This window comes from Schistocerca gregaria, chromosome 3, assembly GCF_023897955.1.
Source record: "Schistocerca gregaria isolate iqSchGreg1 chromosome 3, iqSchGreg1.2, whole genome shotgun sequence".
Taxonomy (NCBI): domain Eukaryota; kingdom Metazoa; phylum Arthropoda; class Insecta; order Orthoptera; family Acrididae; genus Schistocerca; species Schistocerca gregaria.
In genome coordinates this window covers 913,097,350-913,113,411 of record NC_064922.1, presented here as the reverse complement: position 1 = coordinate 913,113,411, position 16,062 = coordinate 913,097,350, and the positions used below count along the sequence as shown (strand labels likewise).

At 39.4% G+C, this 16,062-nt stretch overlaps 1 protein-coding gene across 2 annotated transcripts in view; it reads left to right on the top strand.

Annotated features, from left to right (window-relative positions):
- Positions 1 to 10,189, top strand: part of LOC126355427 (methenyltetrahydrofolate synthase domain-containing protein) — a 121,711-nt gene extending 111,522 nt beyond the window's left edge. For both annotated transcript variants that reach the window (XM_050005733.1, XM_050005734.1), the window contains one exon: positions 8,929 to 10,189. In XM_050005733.1, the coding sequence (XP_049861690.1) occupies positions 8,929 to 9,736 (808 nt within the window). In that variant the 3' untranslated portion in view covers positions 9,737 to 10,189. The remainder of the gene's footprint in view (positions 1 to 8,928) is intronic.
- Positions 10,190 to 16,062: the final 5,873 nt, after the last annotated feature.

The following is a 16,062-nucleotide window of genomic DNA, read 5'->3' as shown; positions in this document are numbered from 1 at the left end:
GCTATAAATTGAAAGTAGTAGCAAATGCAGAACAACATGGAAACAGAACAGCATTTTGGCCCTCCGCCAACAGAATAAGCCATTCGCAAATAGTGGGTTAGTAAAGAAGAACTGAAAAAAAAATGAGGAAGACTAAATGTGCAAATAGAGAACGGAATGCAAAATGATTTAAACTAAAAGATGATGTTTGGGGATGTATTTGAGGACACTATCAAAATGGCATTAGAATTAATACAAAAATGATTCAAATGCATGCTCATAAGCAAGTGCTACAGTGGAACTTTACAGACTCTAAGGGTGCAGTTGATTGGTGCTGCAGGCTTATGGAGTGTCACAGACTTATCATGCAAACAAGAAGTGAAATATCTCAGGAGATGCTGCAAGAGTATGAAGAGAAAATATTATCTTGCCATCACTTTATTATTGAACATTGAAGGAAAACCAGTGTGAATCTAAGCCAGATAGCAAAGGTTGATGAAGCTCCTCTGACATCTGATGCGCTGAGTAACACAATTGTTGCCATGAAAGACACTAAAACTGTAACAATAAAAACAAGTGGACATGAAAAAATGCACTATAATGTTGTCCTTTCATGTTTTTCTGATGGTATTAAATGTAATCCAATGATCATTTTCGAGCACAAAAACCTTCTGAAATACCTCCAGGTACGTACATGACAAGGTTTGGCTGGATGAGGCTGGTATGAAATTATGGATCAACAGAGTGTTTATTAGGAAAATTTTGGGAAGTGTGTATAGAACACCAGTGTGACCCAATCTTGAGTACTGCTCGAGTACCCTACCAGGTCAAATTGAAGAAAGACATTGAAGCAATTCAGAGGTGGGCTGCAAGATTTGTTACCATTAGGTTCAAACAGTATGCAAAAATAAGAAGGTACCCTGACAATTGACATGGGAAACCTTGCAAAGAAGGCAATATTCTTTGTGAGGAACATTATTGAGAAAATCTAGAGAACTGCCATTTGAAGATGATTGCACAATGATGGCTGTCCACCTCCTTAGCTGAGTGGTCAGCACATGTAATTGCAATGCAGCGTATCTGGGTTTTAATCTCAGCTGGGTCAGAGATTTTCTCCACTTGTGAACTGGGGGTTATGTTGTCCTCATCATCATTTTACCATCATTGACACACAAGTTGCCCAATGTGTGGTCTTATGATGCCTTGACTGATAGTTTAAAGTGGCAAGTTATGGTTGCCATTTCTCCATTTTGCTAGAATTGCCAATGACAGTAAATGATTCCTGGCCAGATAACTTGTTCACCTCTCTTTGGGTCCATCCACTTAATTCACAGGCTATTTGCAGCCATGTCAATGATCTTGCTGTAGATGGTAATTTGACAGTGTCAGAGACTGGAGCATGATATGGCATTCCAGAGCATAGTGTAGAACAAAGCACAAAACAATATTATGATACTGGAGAATCTAGTAAGTGTGCCTGAACTGGGCATTGGAGTGTAAGAACACTAGTCCAGCCTACTGAGCTTGTAAACATATCATTGCAAAATCTTAAAAAAAAGTGTAGTCGAAACATACTATTGGGTTGTTTGACATGATTCAGTTAATGTTTGCTGAGGAGAGTCTCTATTGTTGTTGGCAGAATGTAATACATGTATTTTATGACAAATCAATATTTTTTGCAGGCAACTCATGGTCGAGTACAAGTATATAGGTTATATGTGGTCCATTTTGATTCCACATATATCTGCTAGGCATCTCATAGAGGATATGTGTCTGTAGCGGTTTGGGGCTGCACATGTTGTGTCGGACTATACTAACATTAAGGGCAATGTTATGCTTCCATCAGCATAACAACGGTATCCTTAGGGATTAATTTGTTTCCAGCAGTAGTGGTGCAGGAATGTTTTGCAGAACAGAATGAGATTTCTCTTCCCAACCAACCCCCTTCTACGTCAAACTTCAGTCCCATTGAAAACATACAAATGGTGACAAAACTGATCATGTGAACAACTGGTCTGACTCTCTGCTAAGAACACTTGATGACATGTGGAATGGGAGAAAGTGGCAGAAAATGAAAGATTTATTAATCTCTCCATAGGTTCCCTTTCTCACAGGATGCAGATGTTCATTGGAGCGGAAGTCCTTTGGAAGGGATATATGTACATATTATAATCAATGAATGAACATGTGGTGTGTGTGTGTGTGTGTGTGTGTGTGTGTGTGTGTGTGTGTGTGTGTGTGTGTGTGTGTGTGTTCCAGATAATCCTGGACCAGTTTTAACTGAACTTGGTACATACATCACTTACTGTCTGGAAAGAATTATTTATTGCACAGGAACTAACACAGGAACTAAACATTGTACAGATGTCACACATATTGCATTTTGAAGAGAAACTCTGAAAGGTGTTTTTTTCCCCCATATGATATGCGAATCATGAGTGACCTAGCAGGCGTCAATATGGTACTCGAATTCTTACCATACCTGTCCCAGCATGGCATTGTTGACTTTGGCAATCACTTCTGTATTCTCTTAGGAGCTCTGCTACACCACGTGGTGGAGGCAGTACATACACCAGGTCTTTAATGTGTCTGTCCCCATAGAAAAAAGTCACACAGAGTGAGATCTGGTGATCGGGATGGTCATTTCATATAACAGCTTGTTCCACACCTGAACTTGCCATGTTTGTGACTAGTGCTGACTATCGGTAAATTACCAAACTACGCTGTGGTGGTATACATCATAAACAACTTTCAGGGATTCTCTTCGAAATGACATATGTATGATAACTGTGCAATGTTTGGTTCTTGTGCAATAAATAATTGAAAGTGTTCTCGGACTTTATGTACACCCTGTATTTTCAAGCCTTTACGAAACTTTTTCTCACTGACAACCCCCATAAAAAGATGAAAGGAAAAAAGTTTGTCGCGTACTACATTTCCACTGTTCACACACCAAAACTGCTTCATTATGCATGACATTTAATTTATTCTACTCGCAACAAATTTTGTGGACAGTGTCCACATATGTTGCTATTGTATTTCAAAATTATATCATCGTGCGACACACAGTCCAGGAGATGTGACGTCATACACACTGCGATGTGTGAAAAATTGCTGCATTATGCATGATGTTTTACTTTAACAGACAATATCCACTGAATGTTCCTGCAAAATTATATTATTTTATGACATAAAATTCAGGCAATACTATGTCATAGAAATTGAGCCATGTGAAAATGAAACTGCATGTCCAAATTACGTACAGGTACAGATGAAATATGTTTACAAATATGTGTGACATTAGTTGAAATTATGTGTAATATATGTGACATGTGCATACTCAAAAGATCCTTCTAAACCACTGGATCGATTTCAGCCAGTCTTGGTACCCATGTTACTTACTATCTGGAAACAAGTTCTGTGGGGGTAAGAACCAGCAGCCTCTTTTTGGAGTGATGTTAATAACATGGAGAGAGGAGGGGGAGGAAGAAAGAGATAGGCAGGGGGGAAGAGGAGATGGACAGATTGAAGCGGAGCGGTAAATAGATAGATAAAGGGGAGAGACGGAGATGGGCAGAGGATGGGAGGGGGGGGGGTGTGGGAGGGGGGGGGGAGATGGGGCAGAGGAATTAAAGAGGAGGAGATGAACAGAAAGGAGGAGGAGGAGGAAGGGAGTGAGGAGGAGACGTTGTGGCAGGAAAGATGGATTGAAAGGGGAGAGAGGGAGATGGACAGATGGAGAAGGAACAGACGGTCTGAGGGGGCAGAGCAGATGGACAGAGAGAGAGGGGGAAGTAGGCAGACGGACAAAATGATGGGTAGGAGGAGAGGCAGAGAGTGGGAGGGGGGGGGGGGCTAGATGGAGGTGGACATAAAGAGGAGATTGGTTAATAGAACTAGAATAAATATGTACTCAGGCTACACTAAGCACTCAGTTAAGTAATAAAGAAACCCAATGACATGCCATTTTGAGAGCCAAAAAAATATTTTTAAGAATCATGAACTGTCTCTTCTGTTATTTTCTTATTTTATATAGATTAAAAAAATTAAAACAGGAAAATAATTACAGAAAGTGAGATTCAATCCAATTTCTGCCATTGTGTGGTTGTTTAGCAGTTTATTGTCTATGTCAGTGAACTAAAAAGTCACGATACTAAGTGTTGTGATATTCATATATTTCTTACTGTTGTTCCGCCCTTGACTCCATCTTGTGACCTGAAATACATTTTCTATGTCTGAGATGCTAGGAATAACACAAATGGACTTTTAGAAGTTGAATGCTTTGTACTGGGTGTCACTGACAACTCACATATGGGAGGACCAAAGTACAAATCCACGTTTGAGCATCCATATTTAGATTTTCCTTTGAGATAGACACAGCCAAATTGCTCCCCCATCTTTGTCGTATTAGTGCATACACTCCGTCACTAATGATCTTGTTGTCGATGGTATATTAAACCGTAAGTTTTGTTTCGTGTTGTGCATTTCAGTATTTGATTGATATTAATATTTCATAAATGATTTATTGTTGGTTTTTCCCAGCATAATTTTCCAAAATTTTAATTCATTTTCACAGCTATTTTTTGTACCTTTAACTCTCACCCTTTTTAGACATGTTTGTGCTTCTCAAGACAGATATAAGTTTGAAAGCTAAAGACATTGTTGGACTCTTTAGAGCTTCTCGCTAGTGTGTTTGTTGTTGGTTAATGACGGTGTATCTTATTTGAAGTTGAGCATATCTCAAGTCAACTTGCAATTATTACTGTCAGAATATATATAAAAAAGCAGCACAAGAAACTATTCAAGCTTTTGGAATTATTACTACCTCTTCTTGGGGAGGGAAGAGGGTAGACTGTTACTTTCCTTGTAGAGTAAGTTTGTGATTATTGTAGTCAGTTTTTTAACATCATCTTATTGTAGTAGCGGAACTTAGATAAAGTAGTTTTCTTGTTTCAATAACTGTTAAATTTTACCGTGAGTGAGAAGTGTGGGCTTTGCTGTATGTTGGTGAGTAGTGGATTGCGGTGGGAGACTTGTTCGAAGTATTTTCACTGGGGGAATGCAGTGGGGAAGCCAGTGGGCATTCTGGTAGTATTTTCACTGGGGGAATGCAGTGGGGAAGCCAGTGGGCATTCTGGTAAGATCCTCTCCTGGAATTGCAGGTTATGTAGCAAGAGTAAGTTGATGAGGAGCAGGAGCGTAAGATCTGTGCCCTTCAGGTGCAGTTGAAAAACGCACAGGAGAAGCTAGATAGGATGAGGAGGGAGAAGGGGGTTGGGGAACAGGAGCTGTTTGTTGGCAAGAGATCTGCTATGAGAAGGAGATTTTCAGATAGTTTTACTATTGGTGTTTACAATAGATATGAACAACTGTCATAGTCTAGTGGTGAGGAATCTCTAGTAGCTGGAGATGTAGGAAGTATGCGGCAAACCTCAGCAGTTACGGTGGCTAGGACAGTGTAAAGTCGAAGAGAAAGAAGAAGGTTCTGCTGTTAGGTAGTTCTCATGGCAGAGGTGTAGGTCAGCAGTTGCAGAAAGTGTTGGGGAATGAGTACCAGGTCATCAGCATTGTGATGCCTAATGCAGGATTGGCTCAGGAGACTGTTAACATAGGGGGGTTATGTGGGGATTATACTAAAGAGGATCAGGTAATGATTGTGGGTGGGGCTGGTAATAATATTGATAGGGATGGGGAGTATGACGTAGATGGTGACCTGGAAAAGACAGCCACTCAGACTGGCAACACAAATGTGCATTTCGTGGGACTGTTTCAGAGTCATGATCAGCCTCATCTTAATACAGCTGTCAGGCGTAATAATGTGAGACTTGGGGGTGCACTGATGACAGAAGGCATGGGTCACAATTCAGTGGTGTCGGCGGAGTCTAGCAGCAGGACGAGTTTCACTAGACATGGCCTGCACCTCAACAGGTATGGGAAGGGGAGGTTGGCAAAGCTTATAGGTGACAGCATAGGTTGGGGTGGTGGGATCACTCATGGAAAAATTCCAGTAGTAGTGGGTGTTAGAGCTGCACCTTTTTTTAGATTGAAGTCAGCTGATAGGTATTCCTGCTTAAGGGAAGTCTCTAACAAAGGAACCACTTTCGACAAAGCTTAGGTATGAGGGAATTAGTATATTTCATTATTTCATCAAAATATATAAGGTATTAGAGATAAAGTTAGTGAACTGCTTATAGATGTTGACTCTGAAAGTATTGGTATATCTGAACACTTCTTAAATAAGGAGATAATTCAGAGGCTTCCTTTACCAGGATACAGGTTGGCTGGCTGCTTTTCTAGGGGCTCTTTGCAGTGCAGGGGAGTAGCCATGAAAAACGGCATCCCATTCGAGTCAATTGATGTTTCAAAGCACTGAACTGAAAGGTATTTGACTGTTGTGCAGGTGTGGTTAAATTTAGTGGAGCTAAATTTCTAACTGTTGTTATTTATAGATCCCCAAGACTTTGATTTCACAACATTTTTGCTAAAGCTAGAGGAGGTTCTTGCTTCACTTTATAGGAAATACAAAAAGTTTGTTATATGTGGTGACTTCAATATTAATTATATAAGTGAGTGTGCAAGGAAAAGGATGCTGGTAGACCTTCTTAATTCATATAATCTTATGCAAATCCTATTCTTTCAAACGAGAGTGCAAGGGAACAGTAGAACAACCATAGACAACATTTTTGTTCATTCCTCATTCCTCATTACTAGAAGGGCATTCTATTAGCAAAAAAGTGAATGGCCTTTCAGATGATGATGCACAAATTTTAACTCTAAAAGATTTTTGTGCTGCAACACATGTTAAATATAGTTATCAACTGTTTAGGAAAGCTGATCCAGTTGCTATAGAGACCTTTGTAAACCTTATCAAGGAACAAGAGTGGCAAGATGTTTATAGTGCTGATACAGTAGACGATAAATATAATGCTTTCCTCAAGACTTTTCTCATGCTCTTTGAAAGTTGCTTTCTGTTAGAATGTTCAAAACAGGGTACTAGCACAAACAGGCAGCCTGGGTGGCAGACTAGAGGGGTAAGAATATCTTGTAGAACAAAGTGGCAATTATATCAAAATGTTAGAAACAGTCAAAATCTAAATGCAGCAGCCCATTACAAACAGTATTGTAAGGTGCTTAAAAATGTTATTGGGAAGGCAAAAAGTATTTGGTATGCAGATAGAATAGCTAAGTCTCAGGATAAAATTAAAACCATATGGTCAGTCGTAAAGGAAGTGGCAGCTCTTCAGAGACAGGTTGAGAATATAGAATCAGTGTGTAGTTGGAATGACCATGTTACTGATAAGTCACATATATGTACAGTATTTAATAATCACTTTCTGAATATACATCTACATCTACATCTACATGACTACTCCGCAATTCACATTTAAGTGCTTGGCAGAGGGTTCATCGAACCACAATCATACTATCTCTCTACTATTCCACTCCCAAATAGCGCGCGGGAAAAACAAACACCTAAACCTTTCTGTTCGAGCTCTGATGTCTCTTATTTTATTTTGATGATCATTCCTACCTATGTAGGTTGGGCTCAACAAAATATTTTCGCATTCGGAAGAGAAAGTTGGTGACTGAAATTTCATAAAAAGGTCTCGCGGCGACGAAAAACGTCTTTGCTGTAATGACTTCCATCCCAACACGCGGATCATATCTGCCACACTCTCTCCCCTATTATGTGATAATACAATATGAGCTGCCCGTTTTTGCACCCTTTCGATGTCCTCCGTCAATCCCACTTGGCAAGGATCCCACACCGCGCAGCAATATTCTATTATAAGTGCGACGGAACAGTTCAAGTCCATAGGCGTTCGGATAGATAGTAAGCTGTTGTGGAAAGCCCATGTTCAGGATCTTGTTCAGAAACTAAATGCTGCTTTATTTACCATTAGAACAGTATCTGAAATAAGTGACAGTTCAACATGAAAAGAAGTCTACTTTGCATATTTTCATACGCTTATGTCGTATGGTATTATTTTTTGAGTAATTCTTCTGATTCAAAAAGGGAATTTTTGCCTCAAAAACAGGCTGTTCGAGCTATATACGGTGTAAGTTCGAGAACCTCTTGTCAACCCCTATTCAATAATCTGGGAATTCTGACATTGCCCTCACAGTATATATTTTCTTTAGTGTCATTTGTTGTTAGCAATATTAGCTTATTCCCTAGAGTTAGCAGCTTTCACTCAGTTAATACCATGCAGAAATGAAATCTGCATGTGGAATGCACTTCCTTGACTCTTGTGCAGAAAGGAGTGCAGTATTTTGCTGCATCCATTTTCAATAATCTACCACAAAAACTCAAAAATCTTAGCAGTAGCCCAAACACTTTTAAGTCTAAACTGAACAGTTTCCTCATGGCTCACTCCTTCTATTCTGTCGAGGAGCTCCTGGAAGAGCTGAAAAATTAAGCAAATTCCAGTGCTACATTGTTGTTTTTCTTTATTTAAACTTACGACTTGTTGCTGAATATGTTTCTTATATTTCATTTTATCTGTTTCTACTATTGTGTTACAATTTCATGTATTGACTCGTTCCATGACCATGGAGACTTCTCCTTAATTTGGTCCTACGAATAAATAAATAAATAAAAACTGTGAAGGTTAAAAAGGAAAAACAAGTCACCCAGACCCCAGTCCCATCTGTTCTGAGAAGGTCTGGTCAGCCATTTTGTCTTAAAATTTTAATGCTGAAACTTCCTGTCAGATTAAAACCATGTGCAGGACCAAGACTTGAATTTGGGAACCTTACCTTTTGCGGACAAGTGCCCATGAAAGGCAAAGGTCCCAGTTCAGGTCTCAGTCCAGCACACAGTTTTAATCTGACAGGAAGTTTCAATCAGTGCACACACTGCTGCAGAGTGAAAATTTCATTCTGGAATTTTAAAGCTTTCTCAAGTGAAATTTCCATTTGATATAAGTTTCTGTCTTCTGTTTGCAGCGAAGGTAAAGACTGTACCCTGAAGGAAGTTGGCCCTGATGATGATGAACATCTTTCTCAAAGACCACCAGTGAGGCCAAACAGAAATAGAGAACGCAGGAACAGGAACAAGCAACGGAGTCGTGGAGATAGTGACTCTCAGGCTCCAGTTGAAGAATCAGCTGCTGATGGCAGTGATAACATTAAAGTCAATGGAGAGCATATGAGTAAAAGTGTTCCTGGTGATGTTACAGCTGGACAGCGTTCGCGGATGTTTCATCGGCGGAGGCGTCGTAACTCCAGACGGGATTCAGCTAATGGTCCTGTCGGCCCTAGTCCTGAGCCAGGAGTGGAAACTAACAATGCAGCCACTCCCGATTGTACAAAAGGTGAAGCAGAAAATCATATAAAAGAGCGATCAAGACGCAGACGTACTCGCAAACGACCAGTTGAGATACCAGCAAGCCAGAGTCCTGAAAATGTTGATGAAAGGGAAGTACAGGATCCAGAAAGAAGCAAAGACCAATACAGAATACGTAGAGCACATCGAAGAAATGCATTTAACTTCAGTCTACGTGTGGATAATATTGGAACAGATGTAAGAGTCCGAGAATTAAAAGCAGCACTTGCTGAAAGGGGTGTTCGGCCCAAAGACATCACATGGAAAGGGTCAAAAGGGTTCGCTATGTTGCATTTTCGTAATCCTGATGAACATGAAAATATTATTGCATCTCTGCAAGACATAAAACTGAGAGAAGAAGGTGAAACATTGTTGGTGCAGTTGGCACAGCCAACGCGAATAGAGGTGACTGATATTTCTTCTTTGTAACAAATACAAATGATAGAGCAGCTTTCTCTGTGATCTTTCTGTGCTGTTGAGGGGGTGAAACTGATGATTATTCTAAAGAAAGTGAAGTATTTTTGATGTGATAAAAGAGTGAGAAATATTATATTTATATATTTTTGACAATAATTTAATAGTTTAACATGAGTGTTTGAGAAAGTGATTGTTCTAATGTAATCAACATATGCATTGTAATTTTCATTTTATAATGTTGAAATATCTAATAGCAGCCCTATTTTTATTGTTATTGTAAGTGTGTGTTGTATTTAATTTATCTTGAAACTTACTGTTAATGTCTCTTTGTTAATATACTAGTGTATATAGGTATATACATTGTAACATATTATGCACTACTGTATTTGTGTATGTAACTGTGCACTCTGTTTTCATGCAATTTGTATGTGTTTATACAAATAAATTTGAGGCTGATAATATTGATTTTGAGGTATTTATTAACTTATGTGTACAAATTATTTAGAAAGCTGTTCCAGAGAGGATTTCTGTATGTTTCCTGACACAAAAAGTGAGCAGAATGTATTCTAATATGATCAGTAGAAATCAGTAGAAATTGAAGAAATGTATGATGAGATAAAAGACATTATTCAGGTAGTGAAGGGAGAAGAAAATTTAATAGTCATGGGTGACTGGAATTTGACAGTAGGAAAAGGGAGAGAAGGAAACGTAGTAGGTGAATATGGATTGGGGCTAAGAAATGAAAGAGAAAGCCGTCTGTTAGAATTTTGCACAGAGCATAACTTAATCATAGCCGACACTTGGTTCAAGAATCATAAAAGAAGGCTGTATACATGGAAGAGTCCTGGAGATACTAAAAGGTATCAGATAGATTATACAGGGTGTTACAAAAAGGTACGGCCAAACTTTCAGGAAACATTCCTCACACACAAAGAAAGAAAATATGTTATGTGGACATGTGTCCGGAAACGCTTACTTTCCATGTTAGAGCTCATTTTATTACTTCTCTTCAAATCACATTAATCATGGAATGGAAACACACAGCAACAGAACGTACCAGCGTGAATTCAAACACTTTGTTACAGGAAATGTTCAAAATGTCCTCCGTTAGCGAGGATACATGCATCCACCCTCCGTCGCATGGAAACCCTGATGCGCTGATGCAGCCCTGGAGAATGACGTATTGTATCACAGCCATCCACAATACGAGCACGTAGAGTCTCTACATTTGGTAGCGGTGTTGCGTAGACAAGAGCTTTCAAATGCCCCCATAAGTGAAAGGCAAGAGGGTTGAGGTCAGGAGAGGGGGGAGGCCACGGAATTGGTCCACGTCTGCTAATCCATCGGTCATCGAATCTGTTGTTGAGAAGCGTACGAACACTTTGACTGAAGTGTGCAGGAGCTCCATCGTGCTTGAACCACATGTTGTGTCGTATTTGTAAAGTACGACACAACAGCACAGGTAGAGTATTCCGTATGAAATCATGATAACATGCTCCATTGAGCGTAGGTGGAAGAAACTAAAATGAGCTCTAACATGGAAATTAAGCTTTTCCAGACACATGTCCACATAACGTCTTTTCTTTATTTTTGGGTGAGGAATGTTTCCTGAAAGTTTGGTCATACCTTTTTGTAACACCCTGTATAATGATAAGACGGAGATTTTGGAACCAGGTCTTAAATTGTAGGACATTTCCAGGGGCAGATGTGGACTCTGACCACAATCTATTGGTTATGAACTGTAGATTAAAACTGAAGAAATTGCAGAGTTTCAGGGACAGCATAAGGGAGCAATTGACAGGAATGGGGGAAAGAAATACAGTAGAAGACGAATGGGTAGCTCTGAGGGATGAAGTAGTGAAGGCAGCAGAGGATCAAGTAGGTGAAAAGACGAGGGCTAGTAGAAATCCTTGGGTAACAGAAGAAATATTGAATTTAATTGATGAAAGGAGAAAATATAAAAATGCAATAAATGAAGCAGGCAAAAAGGAATACAAACATCTCAAAAATGAAATCGACAGAAAGTGCAAAATGGCTAAGCAGGCATGGCTAGAGGACAAATGTAAGGAGGTAGAGGCTTATCTCACTAGGGGGTAAGATAGATACAGCCTACAGGAAAATTAAAGAGACCTTTGGACGAAAGAGAGCCACTTGTATGAATATCAAGAGCTCAGATGGAAACCCAGTTCTAAGCAAAGAGGGGAAAACAGAAAGGTGGAAGTAGTATATAGAGGGTCTATACAAGGGCGGAGTACTAGAGGACAATATTATAGAAATGGAAGAGGATGTAGATGAAGATGAAATCGGAGATACGATACTGCATGAAGAGTTTGACAGAGCACTGAAAGACCTGAGTCGAAACGAGGCCCTGGGAGTAGACAACATTCCAATGGAACTACTGACAGCCTTGGGAGAGCCAGTCCTGACAAAACTCTACCATCTGGTGAGCAAGGTGTATGAGACAGGCAAAATACCCTCAGACTTCAAGAATAATATAATAATTCCAATCCCAAAGAAAACAGGTGTCGACAGATGTGAAAATTACCGAACTATCAGTTTAATAAGTCACAGCTGCAAAATACAGACGAATGGAAAAACTGGTAGAAGCCGACCTCGGCGAAGATCAATTTGGATTCCGCAGAAATATTGGAACACGTGAGGCAATACTGACCCTATGACTTATCTTAGAAAATAGATTAAGGAAAGGCACACCTACATTTCTAGCATTGGTAGACTTAGAGAAAGCTTTTGATAATATTGACTGGCGTACTCTCTTTCGAATTCTTAGGTTGGCAGGGGTAAAATACAGGGAGCGATAGGCTATTTACAATTTGTACAGAAACCAGATGGCAGTTATAAGAATCGAGGGGCATGAAAGGGAAGCAGTGGTTGGGAAGGGAGCTAGGCAGGATTGTAGCCTCTCCCCGATGTTATTCAATCTGTATATTGAGCAAGAAGTAAAGGAAATGAAAGAAAAATTCAGAGTAGGTATTAACGTCCATGGAGAAGAAATAAAAACTTTGATGTTCGCCGATGACATTGTAATTCTGTCAGAGACAGCAAAGGACTTGGAAGAGCAGTTGAACGGAATGGACAGTGTCTTGAAAGGAGGATATAAGATGAACATCAACAAAAGCAAAACGAGAATAATGGAATGTAGTCGAATTAAGTCGGGTGATGCTTAGGGAATTAGATTAGGAAATGAGACACTTAAAGTAGTAAAAGAGTTTTGCTATTTGGGGAGGAAAATAACTGATGATGGTCAAAGTAGAGAGGATATAAAATGTAAACTGGCAATGGGAAGGAGAGCGTTTCTGAATAACAGGAATTTGTTAACATCAAGTATAGATTTAAGTGTCAGGAAGTCGTTTCTGAAAGTATTTGTATGGAGTGTAGCCATGTAGGGTAGTGAAACATGGACAATAAATAGTTTGGACAAGAAGAGAATGGAAGCTTTTGAAATGTGGTGCTACAGAAGAATGCTGAAGATTAGGTGGGTAGATCACATAACTAATGAGGAGGTATTGAATAGGATTGGGGAGAAGAGGAGTTTGTGGCACAACTTGACTAGAAGAAGGGATCGGTTGGTAGGACATGTTCTGAGGCATCAAGGGATCACCAATTTAGTATTGGAGGGCAGCGTGGAGTTAAATCATAGAGGGAGACCAAGAGATGAATACACTAAGCAGATTCAAAAGGATGTAGGCTACAGTAGGTACTGGGAGATGAAGAAACTTGCACAGGATAGATTAGCATGGAGAAGTGCATCAAACCAGTCTCAGGACTGAAGACAACAACAACAACAACAACAATAATGATCAGTATCAAAGGATTGAAGACTTTTTGCTTAGTTGCTCTGACATTTGTTGTGCAATCAGTTGATATCTGTATTTTATTTTTTGTTTATTTGCTCAGTGAATTAGCCCAATATAAATGTGTACATAGTAAATTGTAGGGTAGATTCAACAAAAGTGTATTTGTAATTAATATGTTGGAGGATGTATATCAGAATTAGTTCCTACATTACCGGTCAAGCTAATCTAAGAGTACAGTAGCATCAGATGTTCCAAATGCGACATACTGAGCTCAGATCTGGTGCAGTATGCTATTTTTTACATTTCGTTATGTTGTTTAAGAATGGCTTGTTCTGCTTGTGTTTGTTGCTCTGAGAAAGACGATTTCTTTGTATCTTAAGGGACAAATTAGTATATCCTGCAACATAGCTTTTTTTCCATTTCTTATTTCACTTCCAGATGGTATCACAAAACTTGTATGTTTGTCCAATATATGTTAATTTTCTCTTTACTACACGGACAAGAATTGTTCGTGTTAGACACCTGTGAAACACCTGGAGTGAAGTGCCATGATAATTAATATACAGTATACTCCAAACCTTTAGGAGAAAAATTACACAGATATAGAAGATCCTAAAATGAGTATTTTGATATGAAAAACTAAAGATTCACTATGAATTTTGAGTTTGTCAAAAAATATATATCGTATAGCAACAACTCGTAGTAACTGTTTCAAGTGGCGGCTGCCTGTATCAGCACATGTGTTCCTACAGCACATAAAAATTTGCCACACCCTTTACAATGCTTGTGTTGTCTATTGTAGAGTGATAAAGGTACTTAAAATCTTATAAAACAGATTCAGAGATTGCAGTGGCCATTGAACAGAATCAACTATGATTAGAGCATCTGTTGATCAGTTGTTCATGGGCTGTAAATGTTTAAGTGGGACACTGTTAGTGGTAGTCTCCAACAACTGTGTCAGCAGATCTCAAATGGACATTGCATAAGGTGTGGCATTACAACTGGGTGGCAGTAAATAAACACTTATTAGACAAAAAAGTGAAGCATCCGTAAGAGAGGAGAAAATGCTATGAAACTTCATGGATTGAGAGGATGTATAAAGTTATTTCAGGGATTACAAAATCAAGTCAAATTTACAAAGAACTTGGCTGAATCAGGTCACATATCAATTTGACAGTGCACCTAGACTGGCCTGGATGCACACAGTGGTTCAGTTGGGAAGGGTGTCATAAAGCCACTGTATCCTCACTTGAGGAGGCTAAATCAGAACTGATCTCGTACCACATTTGTTCTGTAGGGGCAGATATGGGGATGTTGCCAGTCATTGCAGAATTTCAACACCATGCAGAGAGTTCAAAACGATATGTGCCAGATGTATATGAACATTGTGCTGGAAATGAACCCATCATACTGTTGCATGTGAAGTAACAGATGAGTACACAGGAAATCTGTGATGTACCATTGTTCTGTCAGAGTTTCCTAATCACTACCAGCTGTGACCTGAGGTCATAACTGATAGCTCCCCACACCATGATGCCTCTGCAAGACATTGAAAGAATGGGACTCCTTCCCACATCACTGCCACGCTTGCTCACAATGGTCATCTGGTGTAGTGCAGAATCTCAGTTCATCACATAACACACTACAGGACCATTCGTCGTCATCAGTCCATGCTTCCCAGTCATGGCATCACTCCAAATGCTGCCATTTTTGTTGTGATGTTAATGGCTGCCTGTAGGTGGACAGTAATTTTCTAGTTCAGCTGCTACTTAGTATTTGACAAATGATGTGGGTTGACAGCTTGCGGCAGGGAGTCCATTACTTGTTAGTGAATGGCAATGTAGATGTGAATGGGTTACATTGTGGTGGTCAGACATGGTCATCCAGAACCTCTACAATGAGTATATCTGCCTTCACATTCCCATACAATCCATCATTGGGCCACTGTCACATACAAGTACCCACAAATCTGGATATCACACAATGTGACCACCTGACTGCGTGACGACCCACAGCAAGGCCCCTTTCAAACTCTACCATGTGCTTATAACATTATCCCACATGAGTATGCAGGATATCCATTTTTTTCACATTGATGACTCAACATCTGAATCTTTTCAGGCCTATTGTGTACCTTACCAGGCCTGATAACAACGCTAAACATAAACAACAATAGTGCACACCGTTGACCATTCTACTTGTCACAGGGAATTGAATACCTAATTGTTTACATACACCTCCATGGTGTGAACTTTTATCATGTTACATTGACATATGACTGTCTTCTGGATGCTTTCGTTTTTATTTATTTTTTTATTTTCATCACACATATATTGCTTTTGTGCCAAATGAAAACACCGTTATAGTTGAAAGAGTGGCCAGGTGACTTTCCTGGCATAAAGTAATTTCATTTATGGGCCAATGCACAAAAATTATGATTGAAATTCGGAGAACAATGTAAAAGAACTGAATAACATCACTTTCAAATAATTTAAATGATTTAAGCAGCATGCAGCAGGAAAG